The sequence below is a fragment of the Camelus bactrianus genome, chromosome 2 (genome assembly GCF_048773025.1).
Source record: "Camelus bactrianus isolate YW-2024 breed Bactrian camel chromosome 2, ASM4877302v1, whole genome shotgun sequence".
In the NCBI taxonomy this organism is placed as follows: domain Eukaryota; kingdom Metazoa; phylum Chordata; class Mammalia; order Artiodactyla; family Camelidae; genus Camelus; species Camelus bactrianus.
The window spans coordinates 117,214,516-117,238,852 of record NC_133540.1 but is presented as its reverse complement, the minus strand read 5'-3'; the positions used below and the strand labels follow the sequence as shown (position 1 = coordinate 117,238,852).

At 36.6% G+C, this 24,337-nt stretch overlaps 1 protein-coding gene across 1 annotated transcript in view; it reads left to right on the top strand.

Moving 5' to 3' along the window:
• The window catches only part of STIM2 (stromal interaction molecule 2), a 150,359-nt gene extending 126,315 nt beyond the window's left edge, over positions 1–24,044 (top strand). Inside the window, exons 6-12 of the mRNA XM_074349527.1 lie at positions 2,844–3,021; positions 3,544–3,721; positions 8,189–8,356; positions 9,056–9,156; positions 9,397–9,635; positions 17,581–17,854; positions 22,382–24,044. Coding sequence (XP_074205628.1) covers positions 2,844–3,021; positions 3,544–3,721; positions 8,189–8,356; positions 9,056–9,156; positions 9,397–9,635; positions 17,581–17,854; positions 22,382–22,859 — 1,616 coding nt within the window. The 3' untranslated portion in view covers positions 22,860–24,044. The remainder of the gene's footprint in view (positions 1–2,843; positions 3,022–3,543; positions 3,722–8,188; positions 8,357–9,055; positions 9,157–9,396; positions 9,636–17,580; positions 17,855–22,381) is intronic.
• The last annotated feature ends 293 nt before the right edge of the window (positions 24,045–24,337 follow it).

The following is a 24,337-nucleotide window of genomic DNA, read 5'->3' as shown; positions in this document are numbered from 1 at the left end:
GACTACTGAGAAGAATCTTCTGTTAGATATAAAAGAAATGTAATATTATCTTTAAAGAGTTATAGTGTGAGATTTTCTGTCATTGAAATATGGAATGTGGAATTTTCAAAGCCAGTTACTGATGTAAAAAGTTGAAAAACCATGTTGATAACTCAGAATTAAATTTCTAGATTAAAAACTCTTTACAGTAGCGTTCATGTTGATGTTATTATAACTGGAGATTCACTAAAGAGTCCCTTTTAAAAATGGTGCAGTCTAAAACCATCTTGAGGACATGAGGTAATAAATCCTAACTTGACTTCATTAATTACTAGGAAAAGGATTTTTTTGATATAGATTGAAAACAGAGGCCTGCTTAAAACTGTACAAAGTAGCAGACTATCCTGGCAGAAGCACAAGGCGGAGAATGTTATTTGATTGTTTTGAAGAACATTTAAGAAATTGCTATGTCATATGTATAAGGAAAATAGACCTTGTACTTGTTTACTTTGACAAGAATACTTTATTCCCAGAAGGGAAATTTAATATATTTATTTCATTTAACTTCAAATTTCAGAAAGCTTTGGGGGAAAATGTTCGAGGAGTACACAATTTAGAGGAATAATGTTTTATTTTTCAGAAGCTCAAAAGGAATAACAAAATTAATCTAAGAAAAATGGCTTGTAAAAATTATAAATTAGGAAACTAATGTTTATTTTATTTTAATTCTTGGCGTGAAAAGACTTGCAGATTCCTGTGATACTGTTCTGGGGGTGCCCCTGCCTAAGAAGGGTGACTGGAGTGGTTGGATGGATTCCATGACTTTACTGGAGTAGATCTTTTTTGGCTCAGGCTAGAGGAGCAGCTGATGAAACAGCTGGAACTCCCCTTTGTGAGAGTTAGTGCAAATGCACTGTTGGTAGAAATTACAAACCCTAGGAAATAGAACACTGTTGAAATGCCAGGCATTCTACAGAGATGATACCCCTTCTAACCTTTTCCTTGTCCTAAGTTTTCAGTTGAATCTATTGGGGATTGTCTTCTGTGAGATTCTGTCTAGTTTTTTCATGTGAATGATTGGTGAAAATAGAAATTAAATGATAGAATTTGTCTCTACATACAAGTTGATCAGGAATATTTATATTTTATTAATTCAAGAACAAACCACCCTCTACGACAAACAGTATTATCATTTGAAAAGAAACAAAACTAGTCTCGAAGAATGTTGAAAACAAATGTTTTAATAAACAACCAGTTAAAAAGTTAATGATGCATTATATTTTAAATGAGTTTGTCTTAGAATTATTGTTTGAGTGAATGAGCCCTACAGTTGGAACACCCACATTAGATTTATAAAAATGGCATTGTCAAGTGAACAGAGATACATTTTAAAGGAGTTCTCACTGAAATCTTTTCCAGTTTGTGGTACTTATTATACAGTCTGGGACTTGTCCATCTGTTTGTTGTTATTTCTGGTGATTATAGTTCAGCCTGAACAAGGCTCATATTTGAACTAGAGCCTGCACTGAACCTCTCAGTCAGAGGCAGAATAAAAATAAATCCTTTTGAAACGTTAACCTTCTGCTAAAGAGTGAAGAGTGAATCCTTTTCACTGTAGATGAGGGCGTGCACTCTGGAAACATGCAACCTTGAGGGTCTGTGGCATAGAGCAGGCTATTTATCACACTGTGTGAAACATACACTAACCCTAGATTTGTAAGCATGGGAACTTTTCATTTCTGTAGACTCTTCACCTCATCAAATGTGCAAAACGTCTTCCTGCTGGAGGCCTGGGCGGTCTGGCAGTTTTTCACCAAAAAACTAAATCTCTTTGCAGCAAATCATACATTGTATTGTGTTAGTTATTGTGTCTCCCTCCACAGAGCCCCTCAGTCAGGGATAGACTAGGAAATTATTTGCTGATTTTTGTGTTTTGTGTCACTGAAGACAGTAGGCCCTGGTTCCTTGCTCCTTACTGTAGAAAGTGCTGGGGGCCACGGTCATGCCTGGTGCCTTAGGGAAGGCGATCCTGTTGTTTCTCTAGTAACCCAGGTCTCTCTGGCAGGTTGCCACCTTAAACAGTACTTGTTAGGATCATTCAACACATGGTTTCTCAGCCATGGCACTATTCACAGTCTGGGCTGGATCATTCCTGGATAATTCTTTTGTTACCGCAAGAGAGGGGGCAGGACAGAGATTGTCCTGTGCATTATTGGATGCTTAGCAAGATCCCTGGCCTCTACCTACTAGACACCAGAAACGAACACCCCCAACTTGTACCTCCCAGTAGTGACAAGCGAAATTGTCAGCTGTCTGCTGGGGAAAATAATCCCCTTCGGCTGAGAATCCCTGACTAGTCACAGTTACATGGCTGCCTGCTTTGGGGAAATGCTTTTTTGTGAATGATTAGGATTTCAGTTTGTTTATCAAAGCATGACAGCTGCCTAACTTGACTGAAGGAAAGGAATTGGAATGATAATGGTGATATTCCATGACTCACTCCTTTCACCCCACAGGGGGCCATTCTCACTATATATACACGATGGGAGACGCTGTGGCTCTTTTAGTGGTCCCTAGGACTTCTGTTACTGCCTCCTGTACCAGCGGGGCATGGTGCATCCATGTGGGTTTATTTCTGCCCTCCTGTAGGTCTGCTATATCAGGCAGTTATAATAAGCATATTGATTCTTTGAAGAAAGAATTTTTTAAAAGGCTTGAGCTTGTATATGGATGGGACATCTTCATATTTTGTTCTGTTTTGTTTTTAGATATCTCCTACTTTTTTTTTTGTAAGTGCCTCTGTGTGTTGATTTTTTAAAATGATACTTAAAGATTAATTTAACCATCTGTAATTCTCGTCATAGGCCCTCCTCATAACTGGATGAAAGATTTTATACTCACAGTTTCTATAGTAATTGGTGTTGGAGGGTGCTGGTTTGCTTACACGCAGAATAAGACATCAAAAGAACATGTTGCAAAAATGATGAAAGACTTAGAGAGTCTACAAACTGCAGAGCAAAGTCTAATGGATTTACAAGAGAGGTGAGTAGATAAAAAAAGGCTGTAAGTCTTGTTATTTATGTGGGAAAGTGCAGTTTGTGAATATGTAATATGGGCATGTGCTTACACACTTAGGTTGGTACACACATCAGGAATTGTATGTACACTGCATTTCATATTTTTAGAAAAGTATCGTATTGTCATAATTACAGATTTATTCTAAAGGAATGTACTAGGGAATAAATGGGAAGAAGACCAGTGGAAATAAATCACCTATAGGTAGAATTATATGTGTAGTTAAATTTTATTTTTAACATGATTTAAATCATTATAAATTTCTTAACTCTCCCTGCTATCCCTGTGTTTTTAGCTCAAGATAACCAAAATAGCTATGTAGCAGGCCACCTGATGTTTTTATTGTCCAAACTTCAGATTAATAATAGAAAATGCTGTGAATTCTGATTGAAACATGTATCTTATTGCTTGATACATATTTATTCTTCATTACAATAATGAAATTTTGGAAACTTTTGTGAGGAATTTTCATTTTTATTGTTCTGTAAGGCTTGAAAAGGCACAGGAAGAAAACAGAAATGTTGCTGTAGAAAAGCAAAATCTAGAGCGCAAAATGATGGATGAAATCAATTTCGCAAAGGAGGAGGCTTGTCGGCTGAGAGAGCTAAGGGAGGGAGCTGAATGTGAATTGAGTAGACGTCAGTACGCAGAGCAGGAATTGGAACAGGTATTTACATTTTAAAAAAGTGTTTGTGAGGATATTGTTTTGCCGCTCTGAGGAGCTTTTTTGTTTTTGTTCAAACTCCTACATTTGGTTCCATCATATACTCTTCCTTAGTTAGTAAAGGAGTCATTTGTTCATATTGTTAGCATTGGTCAAGGTCCATATAACAAAATAATGAAGTGCCAACTAAAAGGCAAAGCTTCCATCATGTTCACTTCACTCATGAAGTGTTATCCCTTGCCATGTTAATTGTTTTGAGTAAATTTAAAGTGTTCATTTAACGTCTGTCATATGTTTCAGACTATATCTAATGTTAAGAATCTCTATTAAACATCATTTGAATCCTGTTAAATGGTTTTAGAACATAATCTACAAATTCTGAAGTTGTCTAAAAGGTGTCCTTTCCCAGGATCTGCTTCTGCTATGCATTTACTCAAGAAGGAATTCAGGCATTGCGTGGTCCTTCAGAAAAGGCAGGGGCGGGGGGAAGGCATCCTGGGAGAATTATAGGTAATTATAGACAGGTGTATTAGTTTTCTAATCCTGCTATAAACAATTACCACCAACTTAGTGGCTTAAAACAACACACATTTATTATGTTACAGTTCTCAAAGTCAGAGTCTAAAATAGGCCTGCAGGGCTGCCTTCCTTGTGCAGACACGAGGGGAGGATCTGTTTCCTTGCCTTTTCTAACTTCTAGAGGCTGCCTGCATTTCTTGGCTGATGACCCCTTCCTTCATCTTCAAAGCATGTCACTCCAACCTCTGCTTCCATGGTCTAATCCTCTGCTTCTGACTTTGACCCTTTCTTTACTGATAAAGAAACCAAGAAACAAAATGAGGGTGAGAAAACTTGTTCAAGATTAGGGAGTGACTCAGTTGTAAAGCCGGGCCAAGAACTGAGGTATTGTGCCTCCCGCTTTGCTTTATGCACTGTTGCCTTCTCAGTCAAGAGCTAAATAAGAAATAAGAATTATGTAATGGAGGAGTTTCAATTTCAACTCATGAGAAAATGTTTGGTGTACATGACTAGTTCCTTTAAGATTGTCACTTTTGGTAGGATTGTCTGACGGAGTGCAGCTCTTTTTTGTTAACTGCTAACTGTTCTCTGTCATAGACCAGACATCTGGTTTTGGGTCTTCCGTGTAAGGAATTTCTTCTTGAAGTTGATTCCTAGGACTGTTTTGCCATCAGGTCCTATTTACCTGACAAATCTTGTCTGTACAGAATGTAGTAAAGAACCAGGGAGTTAACAAAAAAAGCCTAGCTGAAATTATACTGTGTCCAAGAATTAGACATTACTTCCTTTTCTCCTGTGAGAACTCCATGCCTGTTCCCACTGAGACTTCAATTCTTGGTTTGTTCCCAGTGCTGAACTAAGACATTTGTTAGCTGTTTTTCTGAACTTTGTGGACAGGGAAAAAACAAATCAGAAAGTAGTAGTAGGAATTCTTCTGTAGAGTCATAAACTAATAGCAATGTTTCTGGGGAGACTGCCTCACAGTGAGGGAAAAGACACAATACAAAGAAGGAGCCCAAAGTTACAAACATTTAAGCCTGAGGTTTGGGGCGTAGAGACCTTGCACACGTTAGTAGACCCTAAGATTACCATGATGCTACGTTCCAGCATAAATGTAATAATCCTGATGAGATTCTGAGTCTGTGAAAAGTGGTTTAAAAGAGAGAACTGGGTATTTAAAAAGAATTCTGTCCAACATGATTACAGTAATAAGATACACAATTTTATGAGTGCTCACTGTATGCCAGAAGTTTATGCTACGCATATTATTGCAAATATTTTGCTCATAAATTTTAATCCTCACTATACATAGGTATTATTCTCACTTACAGATGAGATGTGTAGGTATGAGATGCTATTACGTGGCAAAGGCAAGATTACTTGTGTCTTCTCCAAAGTCCATGTTTTCCCATACTACTATTGAAAGCTTTGTTTATAGAAGCAAGTTTAACTGGGAAATTAATTTATGTGTAATGTCACATAATCCACAATTCCACATAGTTTGAAGCATTACTGTATCTTGTCTGGAGGGTAATCAGCTTCTCAAAGTTAGAAGACAGAAAATCTGGTACATATTTTATATAGTGTTATTTTCCATAGAACAAAAGCTTTTGGGTGAATAATAGTACCACTTTATATTTTGTGTGGTTTAAGTACTTTTCACATAAATTACTTCGTTCTTAAAGACTCAAGGAGCCTAAAGTCAGGACAAGTACGCCTGTTGTACATGAAACAATAAGCCTCAGAAAATAAAGAACTTGCTAAAGGTCACAAATACAATAAATCATGAAGTTGGGTCTAAAAGCCAGGTTTTCAGATATTCAGACTGTTTTTTTCTGTGATCTGTTTTTACTTATTGCTGTTTTATTCCTAAGACACAAAAATTATGCAAATAATGACTCATTTTAAAATAATTTAATAATTCATCATTTGTAAAAGCTACTAATTACTCAATTTTCACTGCATCCATTTCCCTATAAATAACAATGTAATTCAAAGTGAGGATTGAAATCCAGGTCAAATGATAAACTTATGAATAATAGTAGAGAAAATAGTTGCTGTTGTTGGAAGGTTAGAATTTCTAAAATTTTGAGACATTATTTGACAGTCGGTCAAAACATTGATCAGCCTCAGTTTATACTAGAAGCATGTCAATTCTGTGTTAAGTGTGTTTATTGAGCTCTTTTAGAGAAAATAAAATCGTGAACATAACATTAAGGAAAATGTTTATGATTAAAGAGAAGAACATGAGTGAATTTGTTCTGATTCTCTGTATACTTCCTTAGCAATGAGAACTGTATAGGAATTTTAGCTTTAAAATCGTGTGAGAAAACAACCTGCGCTCTGTAGTGTTGTGTAGAACTCCATGTCACAGGACCCGAGCTCCTGTCCTCTCTTCTTGAGGGATCAGCAGGGATATCACAGCTTAGCCAGTTGTCTCACTAAGCACGGTGCTGTCCCAAGCACGTTGCACAGAGAATCAAGTCAGGCAAGTGTAATGTTAGGGTTTGTCTTCAGTGAGTAAATGCTGTTTTACCCTTACTGTTAATATCTATTTCTTGAATTGTCTACTGCCTGTCTGGTTGTGATTCTTTTTAAGTTTTAGAGTTTTAAAAAATATTTTTCTACATTTTTTTCCCCTGTGGTATCTGACAGCAGTTCTATTTATAAAAATTTGTGTGTAATACTCTAGTTTATTCTGGCACACAGTAAGATTTATTTAAATAAATTAGGCTTGGTCAGATCAAACATTCTTCTGCACGTTAGTTTAGGAATTCAGTGTTAGTTACCTTACTTAACTTTGGGGCAGATTAATTTGCGGTTATGGTGCTCCAGAAGCAGGATGCTCCGTGGTTCATCCATCACTGTGTCTGCAGGTCTTGAGTGTGTGTACCTAATTCCATAAAACCCATCACGTATCTGTACACATCCTTAGCTTGAGCTCGTGCTGGTTTTCAGGTGACTCATTCCTGGAATGGGTTTTCTCTTCCTTCTGTGTTATCTTCTTAGTGGGACTTTCCTTGAGAATTTTTTCCTTAGCACTTAGTACCACTTCACACACTAAACATTTTAGTTTTCTATTTATTGTCTGGCTCCCCTAAAGGGCAGCTGGAAGAAAAACTTCTACATCTTGACGCTGAAGCTATTCATAGTTTCCCATGAAAGAATCTCAAGAAGACTCTCACTCAGAATCTAGTCTCTTGAAATTTACACTTGGTCTGCAAATGCTAATTTATTTACTTCCTGGTATGTTAGAAGCAGGAAAAAATTAAATAGAAGTGACAAAACAGACTGTAATAAGGAGATATGCTCATAACAGTATGAAATAATTGGCCATAAAGATGTCATGAAAAACTTTTAAAAATGATATAATTACTTTTGAAAGTGAGTGTCTAGTTAGATGATTACAGTGAGGCCCTCTGGGAACGTTAGAAGAGGTGGCAGAACAGGTCTGCACCCTGTTGGGGATACTTCTGCATGTCCTACTCCATGAACAAAATATACGTTATGAGAAAATGTAATCAGTTTTGTATACGTCTTAGATTTTTTTTTCTCTTAGTGAGTCTGGCTATTATAAAATATACAAATGCAATATTGCAACCTAAGATATATGTGTAAGCTGCCTCTACCCTCTGGCTTTACAACTTTGCTTAGCAAGTTTAAGATGTACTTAAAACTTCACATTCAGTTTTAATGTTAGAAATATACTGTTTTAGACTGTGATTTTAAAAGATATTTGCAAAGAACATAATTCAAATTGCTTTTTCTTTCAATATGGTACCAAAAAAAAAATCTTAGTTTCTTAAAGAAATCTTAATGTAAATACCTTTAAAAAGAATTTTTTTCCTCTCTCTCTAACCCTGCCCCATCTCCCTTTCTCTCTCTCTCTCCTCCTCCCTCCCTCTCCTTCTCTCCCAATCTTCTCTCTTTTACTTCCTCCCTCCTTCCCAGGTTCGAATGGCTCTGAAAAAGGCTGAGAAAGAATTTGAACTCAGAAGCAGCTGGTCTGTTCCAGATGCACTTCAGAAATGGCTTCAGCTGACGCATGAAGTAGAAGTACAGTACTACAACATTAAAAGACAGAATGCTGAAATGCAGCTAGCTATTGCTAAGGATGAGGTACTCAATTGTGTTTCAGAACTTAAAGAAATTCCTTAGAGGGTTTAACTAACCAGTTGAGATACAAAGATCTGAATAAAATTTTTAGTATCACAGATTCTTTTCATGAATTGGAACTCATTGCATAAATTGACCCTGTAATCCTAGGCTGCAAGGTAAAATTACTTTATTTAGAGAAGTATATACCTTTCAGAATGAACTTCATATCCTGTAAAAATCAGCCCTATTATCATTATCATAAATGTTTTATACGGAGCTTTTCTCCTCTAGGTTGCTACTTCATATCTGATTCAGGTTAGTAGTTACTAGAAATTAATGTCTGACTGTTAATAATTGTGTGAAATTAGATTGAGTCTTGATCTGATTTCTAGAAGAACAACAACAGAAAACTCAGTTCACTCACTAACACCTCCGTTGCAGTAGGTTATAGTTCATGTTATTCTTCTGGTTTTAATAGAAGATTCAGGTCTTTTTTTGATTCATGAAAATAAGAGAGAAAGCCTCCAGAACAAAGTTTGTCTTAGGAAAGCATGCTTTCTCCCTCATCTGTTTTCTTCTTTGGAAGGTAGGACTATATCTTGGCTCATAATTATCTCCATTGGTTTTATGATTACTGATATATTCAAAACAAAAGAAACCTCACTAGCATGTGTGTATTTTTCCCAACCCAGTCTCACTTCTCTCACCTTGGGTTTTTAGGCAGAGAAGATTAAGAAGAAGAGGAGCACAGTCTTCGGGACCCTGCACGTGGCGCACAGCTCCTCCCTGGATGAGGTGGACCACAAGATCCTGGAGGCCAAGTAAGGCGCTGCCGCAGCCATCTGTCTGTTCTTACTGTGTTGACGTGTGTAACTTATAGACAACTTATGTTTTAACTTGTCATTTAACCATAAACTTTTACATATTTTATACTAATTCTAAGAGGGGGTAATTTCTTGAAACTGGTTACTTACCCTGGCCTGTTCATGTAGTTGCCTTTTTTCAGTGATGTATTCAAGGCTCTTGGAGGCAACAAGTAATCCCTGTACTGGCTTTTCCAGGAAAGCTCTCTCTGAATTGACAACTTGTTTACGAGAACGACTTTTTCGCTGGCAACAGATTGAGAAGATCTGTGGCTTTCAGATAGCCCATAACTCGGGACTCCCCAGCCTCACCTCGTCCCTGTATTCTGATCACAGCTGGGTGGTGATGCCCAGAGTCTCCATTCCACCCTATCCAATTGCTGGAGGAGTCGATGATTTAGACGAAGATACTCCCCCAATAGTGTCACAGTTTCCTGGTAAGTGGTGAGTTCAAAAAAGAGAGCTGGCACAGTTTTAGAGTAACTTTCTACCGTGCCTTTTATGAATCATTTACTTTGAAATCTATGATGAAAATTGTGTTCATTCTTGTCTCTTTTTTCTTTTTGTTGTTTATTGTGTTTACTGTTTGAGAATACTATGTGAGGTATGCGTGATACACACAGATACACACACACACACATATATATAATAACGTATCATGCATGCTGAATTGTATGAATGAAGTGCTGAACTTTGAGGGAGAACATCCTTTCATATGGCAGCTTAATCTATGGTAGAAAGTAAAAATTAGGGAAGACCTTGGAAACCTGAGTTCCAGTCCTCGTTCTGCCACTGAACAATGTGACTTTGAGCCAGTTGGTTTATTTTAACTTGAGTTGCCATTCCCAATAGGCACGTTTCATAGTATTTTGTTTTGCTTTCCCAGTTCTACACTTTTATTAAGTGTATTACCCTGCTGTATTTGACGCATGAAGCACTAAATCGGTTTACCTTTAAAGAAAATTAAATTGTGTTTGTGTTTAGAAAACGTACTTTTTTTTGTTGCTAGAAAGTGGAGCTTCTCCCAAAGGTGGTTTTAACATGTACAATTTTTATTATAATTCTTTTATAAACACTGTCTTCTTTGAAAATGTTTACAATATGAAGAATACATTTTGATAGGAAGGTGAAATTTAAGTATTTTAGATATTATTAATTATAGAATTTATTTATAAATATTTAGACTTCTTGCAACATTACAGAGTTTAAATTTAAAATGGTATATGTCTTGTAGTAGAAATCACTTGAAAAGCTCTTTATTCCTATTATTACCTGCCTGATTCATTTCTCAGTCTTTATAACCTTTTTGAAACAGTGTAAATAGAACAAGAGTCCAAAGAATGGAGAGCAAAATTTAATCACTGATCTGTTGAAAACTTCACAGAAATTTCATCTTTGAGACAAATCATGATATATGAGCATTCTCTAATTTGAATTTTTCTGTCCCATTGTTACAGCTTTCCTAAAGTTATGATTTAGGAAGGGTTCTAACTTCAAAACAATGTTATTAAATAAAGCCCTAAGTTTGCAAATAATTAGTCAGTGACTATGCGCTTGTGTTCATTTCTGTGATTTTAATTATATAGTTTAATGCAGACATAATGCAAGCAGACTGGGGAGACACTAAACTCATACAAGAGGAGGGTCGGAAGGACAGATTGTAAATGCAGTGAATACTGGCAGCGTGTGACCTCAGTCCTTTCACTTGCCCTGTGCTGCAAGATAGTGATGGTTGCAAAGTTTAATCTATATCTGGGCCAGCTCCGCTGTTTGAATATTAGCAACCTATGTTTAATTGAATTATGTGTCCTTAAGCTTGCCATATGCAGCACTGATTCATCAGTATATGATTTTGTTTGAAAATGATAGCTTTTTGGAGTTGCAGTTCCTCCTCAGAATCCGTACTTGTTCAGTATCCGAAGTGTGCCTAGATGTATCCCCTAAAGCTAAGTAGTTCTTTACTTTGCTTTTCGTGTCTGTAAGTACTTTTTGGTGGGACAGGCTGTCCATATGTGCATTAAAATAAAACACTTAACACTAGATGTGAATAATTTAAGTTTTTAGTGATTGTGATATACAGAGAAATGTGAACTTTTAAATATAAAAAGGTACAAGAGTTGATTTTAAGTTCAATATAATGTTTTAGAAATGCTGGAGTTTATTATCCCTGAAAAAATAACTTTTGCCAGAGTATACTTCGAGAGCTCTATCTCCACCCAGTGGCACAAAAGTAATACTCCACTCTAGTTATAAAAGCATAAAGACTTGGCAGTAGGACCAGAGTCTAGAGTAGGATGAAGGCTCTCCATTATATATCCTTTTGAGTGGTCTAAATCTGCACCATGGGTATGTGTAATTGGTCTAAGTATGAAGTAATGACAAGGAAACCTGCCTGTGGTGCATTAGTAGCAAAGTAAGAGATTGTAAAACCATACTCAGAATAATACTGTCTATATTTAATTATGTATAAATTAAAAAACATATTATCAAGTGTTAGCTCTGTGTGGATAGGAGAACAGATGATAATTGTTTTCCTATTACCTTTATAGTATCTACTAAATATTCATAGTGGGAATGTAGTTGTAATTTATTTAAAGTTTCTTATTATAAAGCACTTTAGATGTGCTTAAAAGTTCTGAAAATGAATTGCCCATCTACTACAAAGGTAAACAGATTTCAGTATTTTTGCTCTATTCATCTTTCTTTTCCTCTGAAAAGGAAAACACATCACCTCCCCTTCCCACTATTCTAAGTGGGAATCTAAGCCTGTTGTGCTTTTATTACATGCAGATATATCTATATATAAGTAATAGATACAACTGTTGTTTGTAGAAAAATATACATAAATGTCATCAAACTGTAGGTATCATTTTTCAACTCTTTTTGCTTCAAGGTATGTTTTAGAAAATTTCCATGTTTATATATATATATAAATTAGTTAAATTCACTTCAACTGTTTAACATAAGTTAACCACAGTGTATCTGTTTATTTATTATAATAATAACCACAGTTTATCCATTTTTCTACTCAAATAAGTTCTTTCTACTTTTTTGCCCTTGCAACCAATACTGCAAATGAGCATCCTTATCTCTTATCTCCTTGTTCCTAACTTTGAGAGTTTCTCTGGGTAGACACCTAGAAATGGATCACCAAGTCCTTGGGAAGGCACCTCTTACTAGTTGTCGCCAAGTTGCTTTCAGAATGGTTCTGTCAGTTTACACACTTAACTGTTTTTAAGAGTGCCTGTCTGCCTGTATCCTTACCAATACTTGGAATGATCTGATTTATCTGTTTTGTAACTTGAATGGGAGTTATATGATATCTTAGTGCTATTAGAATTTTTATTTCTTTGATGACTACTGAATTTTTAGATACCGTATAGCTTGTTTTTTGTTTTTTGTTTTTAGTTACTTGTGTTACCTTTCTTTAAAAAGTTACACTTCAGTTGCTTGTTGCTGATATGTAGGGAAAAGCTGTTGATTTTAGTACACTGATTTTGTATACAGAAACACTGAATTCTTCTATGCAAGTGTCTTGGATTTTTTTGTGTGGACAATAATAATGAGTTGTTTTTTGCTTTCCAATTGTTAACCCAATCTAAGACCTCTAGTAAAATGTTGAATTAAAGTGCTAAGGTGATTGCAGGCAAATGGTGAATGCTGTTTCTGACTTTAAATAGAATGCGTCCAGTATTTCATCATAAAGTGTTTTGTTTTTTTCTTTTGCTCTGTTTTTCATGGATCACTTTTAAGTTAAGGAAATTAATCTCTATTTCTATTTTGCTAAGAATGGTTTTTCTTTTAAATCAACTTTACCAAATTCTTTTTCTTTTTTATAATTGAGGTATAGTTGGTTTTCAGTGTTGTGTTAATTTCTGGTATACAACAGAGTGATTCAGTTATATCCAAATTATTCTGTATAATTTGAGGTATTTGCTTGTTTCTTTTTTTATTGTGTTGAATTTTAATCTGTTTAAATGCATTCCTTTAAATGTCAGTGAAGCTATTTTTGTCACAATGTTCTGTTTTTACAATAATTAGATTTGGTTTGCTATATTATTTTATTTAGGGTTTTTACATTTTTAATCATACATTAAATTATTCAGTAATTTTCCTTCCTGACACTCTTTGATTTTGATATCAAGATTACATTAGCATCATAAAATAAACCAAGGAATACTCCTTTTTCTTCCATTTCAATTTTTTCCCTGCTCTTACAGAGGCAATGTAGTACTTAAGAATTTGGGCTCTGAAACAAGATTCCTTGGGTTTGAATCCTTACTCGTCCATTTTATCCTATCCTATCCTTACTCCTACATATATATGTAATGTTGTCTAGTATTTTGTTTTGTTTTCAGTCTCTCACAAAACATTATTTTTTATTTGTGTAACTTTTTGAGAGGTACTCTCTCTGAGTCTCAGCTTCCTTGTTTGTAAAATGTAGCCTATCTTGTGAAGTTTTCATGTAATTTAAATTAAATACTACTCCTAAAACACTTAGAACAGACCCTGGCCCATAATAATCCTCAGTATATGCTTTGAAGTTTATTCTGTATTCTGAAATATAAGATACAGATTATTCCATGAATATTTTGAAGAGATTGCCTATAAATTGAGCTCTGTGTGTTGGCATGAGGGAAGGAGACAGATTTTAAAATTATTGATTCAATTTCTTATAATGGTTCTAAGTCTAGATTATTAAGTTATGTATTTCTAAAATATTGTCTGTTTTATCTGAGTTACAAAATTTGTTGGCTTAAAGTTGTCCATAGTATTTTATATGGCTAAAAAAAACTCACATCTTTACATCTTCTTTTAATTTCTCCTCACTTTATTAATCTGACACAATTTGTCTATTTTATTTCACTCTTTGATTCTACAGAGAGCTAATAACTTGGTTGGTTTTGTTGATATTCTCTATTTCTGATCTTATCTTTTATTATTTTTTTTTTTTTTTGGATTACTTCATTTGTTTTTAATATTTAGACACCTAGCTTGTGAATTTTCAGCCCTCCCTTTTCCCTTAATGTATGATTTTATGGCTATGAGTTTCCCTCTAAGAACCACTTTAACTGAATCTGCAAGTTTTGATATGTGTAGTTTGATTATCATCTAGTTTTAAAATGTTTCCAACTTTTAATATGTTTCTTGCAAAAGCCATTTTTCAATTGTTTTATTCAGTCACTGTTCGGAAATACTTAATGTGTTTCTCTGTTCATCATTGCATTTTGTTTTGTTTTGTTTTGTTTTTGTTCATCATTGCATTTTGCTTTTTACTCTTTCCTTTTTTCCCCCTTCTTTGAAAATACATTCTTTAGTAAAAGTTCTTTCATTGAGCAGCTGGGAGTGGTGAATTCTCTCAGTCGTTGCCTGAAAATGTCTTTATTTTCACTCTCACTTGAAAATAATAGTTTAACTGGATATCAGATTCTAGATTAGCAGTGATTTCTCCCAGAGTATTTTGAAAATATTTGTCATTATTTTCAGGCTTCTTATTGTTACTGTTGAGAAGTTTTAGTCAGTGTTCCATGTAATCTGTTCAGGTAATTGTTTTTAGGTAATTTCTTATTTCTTTCTGATTGCTTAGAAGATGTTTTCATTTTCTTTTGTTATATGATTTCACTATAATCTAATTAGGTGTGGAAATTTTTCCGTGATATTTGGCGTGCTATTGAATCTGAAGATGTGTATCTTTTTTTCAATTAAGGAAATGGAAAAATTAGCCATTTTTCTCTTTGAATATTATTTTCTCTCTATTCGCGCCTACTAGGATATTAGTTGTATAGAAATATTAAGACTAGTATTAGCCTATTACTTATATATTGGATCTTATTTTATCCTACACATCTCTACCTTTCTTTTTATCTAATTTTGCTGCAGTCAGAGAAATTTCTTCAGGTCTGCCTTCTAGTGTACTTGTTCTTTCTTCAGCTCTAATTTTGTTCAACCTATTCTTTGAATTTTTAATTTTAGTGACTGTTTTCATTGGTTCTCCTTGAGTCTTTATTAACTCTGCCTGTTTTTTTAATGCCTTGATCTTTGCTCATACTTTTCAATTTTTATTTTATAGTTGAATGGTTTTAAACATCGTTAATTTTTACTTTTTTTGGATAATTGTATTATTTGATGTTCTTGATAGATTAATGTAGCTGTTCCTTCAGTTTGGTTACTAGATCGCCTTCTCCTGTGTCATAGTTTTTTTAGTAAGCTATCTTAAAGGGTCTTGCTTTTTTTCCTCCCCCATGGAAAGCATTAGTGAGAAGGAGTAGTCCTCAACGTCGTTTCTTTTGCTTCTGGCAGTAGTTTCAAGGGCTTCCCCTACTCAGGACCATTTCTTTGGTTAACCTTTTGGATTTAGATTTCACAGACCCTTTTGGGTAGTATAAACTTGAGCTAGTATGAGTTAGCTCGTATTGGGTTTGAGTATTGAATACCCAGAGTATTGAGTTTTTCACAAGAACCTTTTAAAACTCCTGTATCCAGAGAGCATGCAGTGAAGGAAGTTCCCTTGCTCATTGGTCAGAGTTTTTCCCTAATACACCCTCCCATTGAGGAATGTAGCCCATCTGGGCCCAGGCTCTTATCCAGAACTCTCACTCACAATTCCTCTCCTTACCTCATATGGGCTCAGGACATCATTTATATCCCCAAATTAAAACCCAAATCTTTACATTACTGAGACCCAGAACCTCCCACAGCAGTTCCAGTGTCACTCACAGGCCTGTTAGCTCTGACTTTTAGTCCCTCTGCTTTGGCATCTGAGAATTTTGTCTTCTTTCTTGCAAACTCAGCTATGCATTTAAAACTATTGTTAGATTTTATTCAGCATATTGAAGTGTTTAAAGGTATTTAAAGTGTGTGACTAGGGGCTGGGAATGGTGGTCAGATTTCTTTGACTGCTGTATTACTAAAACTATTAGTTCATATACTAATTATTATTTTTGGTTGTTGGTGGCAGGGGGTACTCCCTTATTGAAAACCAGATTTTATCTTGTCGTAAGAAAATATAGTTTGCAAAATAGTGTCATAGTAAATGGCTATGCTTTCATGTGTAATTATTGATATTAGAATGAAAAATTATTTTTTAGAAGTTAAAATTATTATCTTAGAAGTTAACTTCTATATAGTGAATTTCAGTGTTTCATTTAACTACTTATAAGTTGCAGGTGGGGGTGGCTGTCAGCCTTCAGTGAAAGGGAGCAGAATGTGTGAAATAATGAGGTAGAAATGTGGTCAGAATCTAAATTGATGTCTTAAACTTATTATTTTAAAAATGGAGCAATTCTGAATGATGGCAAGACGAGGCAGGGCATGAGAGTGGGTGGAGGTTCATGTCTGGTGAGAAGAGATGAAAACCACGGTTGGTTATGGTGTTGGGTACGTCTCAGAGAGGAGATTGTTCCGGTTGACGATAGGCTGGATGGACTGGTAAGAGAGAGAATGACCAGGAAGCGACTGATGAAGTGGAAGTGAAAGATACACGTGGCCTAAAAATGTGAGCTTCAGAGGAACATGTTTTTATAAAAGGATGTGGGAGTAAGGGTGTACAGACAGTGTTGGGGAGTGGGAAGACCATCAACCTGATGATCTGATGCTGTAGTACATGAGGTGAGGTGCATAAGAATGAACAGCTTCAGCTTGGAAAGGTTGTTCTTAGGAGAGCTATGTTTCAATTAAGGCAAAGAAATGAAATACCCATCCAGTGAAGATCTGAGCACGTAGAGGAAGTTTGTTTACTACCTGCATGGGTCTAGACTGAGACTGGTAGCAGGAACAAGGTAGTCTAAGACTTCTGGTTAGTTCCACAGTGGTCAGTGTTCTCTTGAGGTCTGCTCAGTTTTGGTCAGAACTCTTCCTGACTCGGAAAACTGTATATACCATATTTAAATAATCCTTGATTTAAGATTTCTCAAAGTTCAAACAAGTTGGGCTATCTCAAGAAATAGCCATTGAAAAATCCAACCTGTGTTTTTCTTCTTTTAATATTAAAATTCATTAAAAGATTTGCAACAAAGTACAGATGCCTTATAAATATGCTATGTTGATTTTTAAATTTAAAGATTTATTCTCTTTTGTAAATGTTTAAGAATTGATGTTTTTTATATGAAAAAAACCACGTATTTGTACTTCTGTTTATTTTTTAGACCTGTTTTCATTTGTGTTACATTCTTTTCTCTCTCTCTCCTTTATTTCTTAACTTTCCTGAGAAGTGGTACAGGTGGATGGAGGGTGGTAATACTTGGGCAGTTACTTACTTGAATAAAGGTAGATTAAATGCTGACATAGTAGTAACGTCAGTTCCCTTCGGCGTGTTTTTGTAGTGTGCGTGAAAGGAGCACTGGATTTTACGAGTGTGTTTATTTTTTTATGCTTGGTTTTCAGGGACCATGGCTAAGCCCGCCGGATCACTGGCCAGAAGCAGCAGCCTGTGCCGCTCCCGCCGCAGCGTGGTGCCGGCCTCGCCGCAGCCCCAGCGCGCCCAGCCCCCTCCGCACGCCGCGCCCCTGGCGCACGCCCGGCACCCCCACCACCCCCCGCACACGCAGCACTCGCTGCCTTCCCCTGATCCAGATATCCTCTCAGTGTCCAGTTGCCCTGCTCTTTATCGAAATGAAGAGGAGGATGAGGCCATTTACTTCTCAGCTGAAAAGCAATGGTATTAGCCGTGAATTAACTACAGTACATGTTGGGCTGGGCAGTGGGAGGAGGGTGGGGAGGAGGGCTCTGTTGTGTTCACTTTCCGTTGCTGCATGACGTTACCACAGACTTAGTGGCTTCTAACACCCATTTATTAGCTCTCGGTTCTGTACACCGAAGTCCAAGTTTGGTGTGGCTCAGTTTTCCGCTCACAAGGCTAAAATCAGTTTGCTGGCTGGGTTTTGTTCTTATCTGTAGCTTGGGGGGCCTCATCAATGCTCACTTGGTTGTGACCGAATTCAGTTTCATGTGGTTATAGCATTGACGTTCTGTTTTCCGTGCTTGCTCTCAGCTCAGGGGCTGCTCTCCGTTTCGAGACGGGGCCCACTGTTCCTTGCTCCACGTGGTCTCCATCTGCAAAGGCAGCAGCAGAGAATTTCCCTTCTGGCAAAGCCCTCCTTTGCTTTGCATCTCTGATTTCCTTTATCTGTCCAAATTCAAGAGGCTTAAGCTGGATAGTAATCTACCTATATTAAGATCGACTGGTTTGGAGCCTAATTACACCTACAAAATCCCTTCATAGCAGCACCTAGATTAGTGTTTGATTGAATAACTAACTGAGAGAAGATGTGTGTATACCAGGGCTGGGAATCTGGGGACCATCTTAGAATTCTGCCCACCAGAGGCATAGGATATTTTCAGATATAACTGTTCAGAGGCCATTGTACACAACTGACTCAAGTCTCAGAACATAAACTTGTCTTATGAACAGTTTTATATGTGAAATATAAAGGCATGGGCTTAAATAAGCTTGAGCACAAAGAAATATTAAATATAACTGACAGGTTTTAAAATATTTGTTGCCACTTAGTGATTTGTTCTGTTATGTGCTAGTACTTGCTGCAAACAGGCAGTATCAGATACTAAAAGTTTAAGAAAATGTCAGGAATTTGAAGGAAGAAATTATATTCATAACAGGTTTTTTTTTTTTTTTTTTTTTTTTTTTTTTTGTATAAAGTGGATATAGCCACAGTGTATTGTCCAACCCGAGGACGCCAGTGCTCAGTGAGACCTGTTGCTATTGGCGATCTCTCTCTCTAAACCATCTTCTTCTTTGGAATAGATGGTATTAAGTGACAGAAAAACTGGCATTAGTTTCTCATTTTGCCACTTAGTAGCCGTGTGGCCCTGAAGTCTGTTCTCATAAGAGAAATAAAACCAAAGGGAATGGATTAGACACTCTGCATGAGCCTTGGTGACTGTCATGTGATTCTTCTGTCAACATCAGCCTCAAGTAATCATTTTTCACACATAATTGTTTCATCTGCTAGTGAAGGTGAATTTTATGATTAGCCAGCGATCATTATAACATATCCTAAGGAGGTAATCCAAGGTTTGTGTCCTCATTGCCGCTGAAGAATCTGATGCAGCTTTGCTTGGTTAGCACTTTACGGTTAGCTTTTTTGTCTAGTCTTTGGAGTACAGCTATAGTTACCAGGAAGATGGCTTTACCGACAGAACTAAATGTGTGTGAGGTATGGAAATTAGGAGGAAAACTCTGGAGCTCTGCTGTCCAGGAGAGTTCTTTGCGTTGATGGAAATGTTCGGTCCTCATTTCAAAGAGCACTGTCAAAAATTCAGTTAGCTCATAAATATGAGAAGAGTTCAGATTCAACAAACTTTTCTTCCTCTCCATTTTAGTCTTTTAAGTGTTGAACCACCAGAATCCTTACAAAATAATAATAAAAGCATTTACTCTTTACTGATATTTTATGTTCTGCGTATTGTCGCACACGTATGCTCCTTTAAACCTTACCTTGAGTTAGGTCTTGCTATACTTGCATTAAATTTACAGGAATTCAACTACACATCACTATGGGAAAAATAGAAAAATAGGAAAATAACATAAATAGTGCATACAGTTAAGTTGAACATTCCAAAAAATATATGCTCTAGAAAAAATGGGCGATCTTAAGGTGCACTGGACCATTATATACTCTAAATTTGACTTGTTAGGCAAAAGAAGCAGCATTTCAGTTTATTATGTTTTGGAGTTAGGCTGTTAGAACTATAAGTAATATCAGAGATTAATTAAATTCTCTTACTTAGACAGGAAAATTGAGGTCTGGTAAAATTAAGTGATTTGCCCACGGTTGTACAGCTGATTAACTGCAGGACCAGGACAGAAATCTAGGTCTCCCAGTGTAGATCAGTATTCTTTCCACACATTATTTAGACTTTTAGAAACTTGTTTTTGAAATATTTTAAACCTAGGTTAGAATTTCACATACAAAGCAGCCAAACAACACAGCAGAATAGAAAGTAAATTCATAAAATTTTAACTAAATCAGCTTCTGGCTCTGGAAGCTAAGCAGCCTCACAGTGATATATGCTGTGTGATTAATGGACATCTTCTCCAAAAAGAAGCGTAGCAGAAAGGTCCCCACCAGTGATTGATTTCTGAGTCATTTCTTCTATCTGAACTGCCTCTTAACCTCTGTTAGCACTGTCCACCATCAAACTGTAAAAGCACTTAAAAATTACGCAGTAAATGTGACTGTAGTAAATGAAAGCATCACTTAAGTCCTTATTTGCCCAGGGGATATTGTACCTTCTGAGAGCTTGTAGTGTATCAAAGACAGTCTTCACACATGTGTGTGAGTAAAGTGCGTAGAAAAGGCTGATATTACATTCAGCCATCTAATATGTATATCTGAAATGTATTAAAATAAATACATGTCAGAAGCAATAAACATGCATGTCATAATATGAATGTTAGTAATCATAGGTCATCCAAGGTGAGTAGTATTCGGTTCCGTCACTGTATAAATGTGGCTATAGTCCTTGCTGTGTGCTGGGTACTTGCTGATAACTTGAGCTGCCAAGACGGAAGAGGCAAGTCCTGGCCTCCTTCCAGCTGGTGGATCATGATCATATGTGTGTTCCTGCCCTTCTGTCTTCAGCTCTCTTCCTTCTCCCATCTTAATTTCTTTTGCCAGTTACTTTTTACCTTGAGTCCACTTTTCACTTCTTAGTCATTCCTTTCATAGAGTGGACACTATTCATCTCAGGCACGATACATACAAAAACGAATAAAACATGATCCCTGTTGTTCAAGATCGACCAGCCTCCCTTCCTCCTCCCTCCCTCCCGTAATTATTAAATATCCACTCTGAGCTTGTCACTATTCCAGAGAATACAGAAATTAATAAGACTCCTTGTCCTCATAAGTTTCCTTTCTTCTGGGGAAATTGACCACAAAGAAGTTAATATAAAATATGTTAGGTAGTGGTAAGTTCTGAGATGCTAACTATGAGGAAAGAGAATGCTGCTTTTGGTAGGGCTGTTCAGGGCGGCGTCTCTGGAGGGGGAGCGTTTGAGCAGTGACCTGAGTGACATGGAGAGGTAAGCCATGTGGAAATGGAGGGGAGACGATATGAGGCAGAGGGAATAGCAAGTGCAGCAGCCCTGAGGGGGTGACAAGATTGGCGTGTGGCGGGGGCAAGGACGGGCTATGGTGGGAAGAGGCAGAGAATAGCCAGACGTGCCGCGGGAGGGATAACCGTGGACCTGACCGTGGAGAGCGTTGTGGACTTTGGCAAGGACTTCGGATCTGAGCCTGCGTATGGGAGGAAGCACTGCAGAGTGCTGAGTGAGGGAGTGCTGTGCCCTGATTGAGTTTGTAGAAACCGCTTTAACAGCCAGCTGTGTAGAGGAGGAGCCAAGGGGGAAGAACTAGAATGGAAGCTGTTGTAACCGTTGAGGTAACTGCCTGGTGGCGCAGGAAGAAGGGTGAGTTTGAGGTATTTTGAAGGAATAGCTTGATCGCATTTACTCTGTGTTGGCTTTGGGGTTGTAAGCTTTAGTTTCCCAGTCCTCTTTTATTTTTTCTTTCCACTGTAGAGAAGGGAGGAGGGGTATCACAAAGAAATAAACTTGTGAGAATTTATTGAATGTTCCCCCCCCCAAAATAGCTCTATATCATTGCCTTTCACCTGCCATCCACTCCCCACCCTCAGCATCCTTCCCCTCTCTTTTAAACTTGGGAGGACTTATATTTTAGCTTAGTTATATTCTTTCCTTCCTTCATTAGGAAGCTATATTTAATCAATTTAATGACTGACAAAGGGAGTGCCAGTGATTAAAATTCATCTTTTCAAATACATGATGTCAACTGTGATTTAGAAAGAAAAATTTTCAGTATTGAAACAACATGAAAGTAGGTGAAATGATTTTAAAAATCCATAAAATGCAAACATTTTCATTTCTCTGACAATTAAAAGAGGTATAACTTAAAAGTTACAATGTTTTTTAGATTCAAAGATGTCATTATCATGATTTATGTTAAAAATTAAACACTGAGTTTTGATAAGTTATATTAAAGTAGTAATTTTGTTAAAATGTGTATAGAATTTTAACATCTCTCTCTTTTATATTTCGATAAACAGTGGGAAGTTGTTTTGGTTAGAATAAATTAAGAATGTCTGCTGGTACCCTTAAGAACATTACTGATTTAAAATTTTATCTTTACCTCTATCTCATCCAGGGAAGTGCCAGACACAGCTTCAGAATGTGACTCCTTAAATTCTTCCATTGGAAGGAAACAGTCCCCTCCTTCAAGCCTTGAGATATACCAAACGTTGTCTCCTCGAAAAATATCAAGAGATGAGCTCTCTCTAGAGGATTCATCCAGAGGCGACTCGCCCATAACTGTAGATATCTCTCGGGGTTCTCCTGATTGTGTAGGTCTGACAGAGACTAAGAGTATGATCTTCAGCCCTGCAAGCAAAGTGTACAATGGCATCTTGGAGAAATCCTGTAGCATGAACCAGCTTTCTAGTGGCATCCCGGTGCCTAAACCTCGCCACACGTCGTGTTCCTCAGCTGGCAACGACAGCAAGCCAGTTCAGGAAGCCCCAGGTGTTGCCAGGATAAGCAGCATCCCACATGACCTCTGTCACAATGGAGAGAAAAGCAAAAAGCCATCAAAAATCAAAAGCCTTTTTAAGAAGAAATCTAAGTGAACTGGTTGACTTGATGGAATTCCATTCAAGTGGCATCTTTAAACTTTTATCTCCCACCCTTCACTCCTGTTTTGTTTTAAGTTTAGGAATGTAATTCCATTGGGGCTTTCCAGACTGGATGCCATAGTGGAATGTCCTTAAGGGCAACTGTCTACTGTCTGCTTATTTAAATGACTATATAATCAATTTGTCAAGCCAGTTATTACTGAAAAATCATTAAGAGATGAGACAGTTTACAGTCATTTTTGCCTATTTATTTCTGCTTTGTTATTAGTGATGTATATACAACATTTTGTTGAAAGCCACTATGGACTTACAAGCTTTAATGGACTAGTAAGCCAGCATGGGCTTGCAAAAATTTCTTGTTTACCAGAGCATCTTCTTATCTTTCCACAGAGCTATTTACATCCTGGACTAAAATAACTTAAAAGGAGTAAAACTAATTGCACTACTGTTTTCCAGACTGGAAAAAAATCTCTGCGAGTGAAACTGTATAGAGTTTATAAAACGACTATGGATAGGGGACTGTTTTCACTTTTAGATCAAAATGGGTTTTTAAGTAGAACCTAGGGTTTCTAATTGACTTGATTTCTGGAAATGAAAACCCACGCTTTTATTATGGGAAGCTTCTCTAAATGCATTTAACATAAAGTTTCGAGTCCTGCTGTAAAGATCATGTTGTTTTGTTTTTCCCAGGGCTTTCACTGTGATTTTCTGCATTGCAGGCTGTATGATAAAATACAAATAATTTAAAGAGAGAAGGCTCTTGATTCCTTACCCAGGTGGACGAGTTAAAACCTGATTGAAGGACTTAAAACATTCACAAGCTGATACTGAGGTGGGGAGAGGTGGGGATTCAGGCACTTGTTTACAGACTCAGTAACTACAAAGGATTTATGGTTTGTGAAAAACTTGTACTGTGGAAAAGAGAATAAATCGAAGACATTATTGTGTGGGACTGTGCTGATTTTTGTTGATAACACTCCACTAAAAACACTATGTTTTCTGGAGAGTCATATAAGCTGTCTGGTTGCTTAGTTGCAATATAGGAAATAGTGATGTGTTGGAAGTAAGTTGTCAACAAATCTCTTTCTATTTTATATTGTTTGTCATATTTTTATGTAGTTTGAAATGTTTAAATGTTCTAATATCAGAATTAACAAATATAAATTTATGGTGCATTTAGATTGTGTTGTTTTAATTTGTAAAGTTTGGGGTTTGTTAAGATAGCTTATTATGACGGCAACTTTTACTGTGAACATTGTCACACAGAGCAACAAAGTACATTAACATCTGGGGAGTTTCTGCTTAAACTGCTTCTTTTGAAAATTCAGTTGAAATGATCTGGTTAATGCAATGTGGATGAACATCTGAGTGAGCAACCGATACATATTAGCTAGAATGTTTTTTTAGCTTTATGCCTAAAATAATGCCCAGCCCAGTCTGTTTAGATGAAATTTGCTCCAAAGAAATACTTT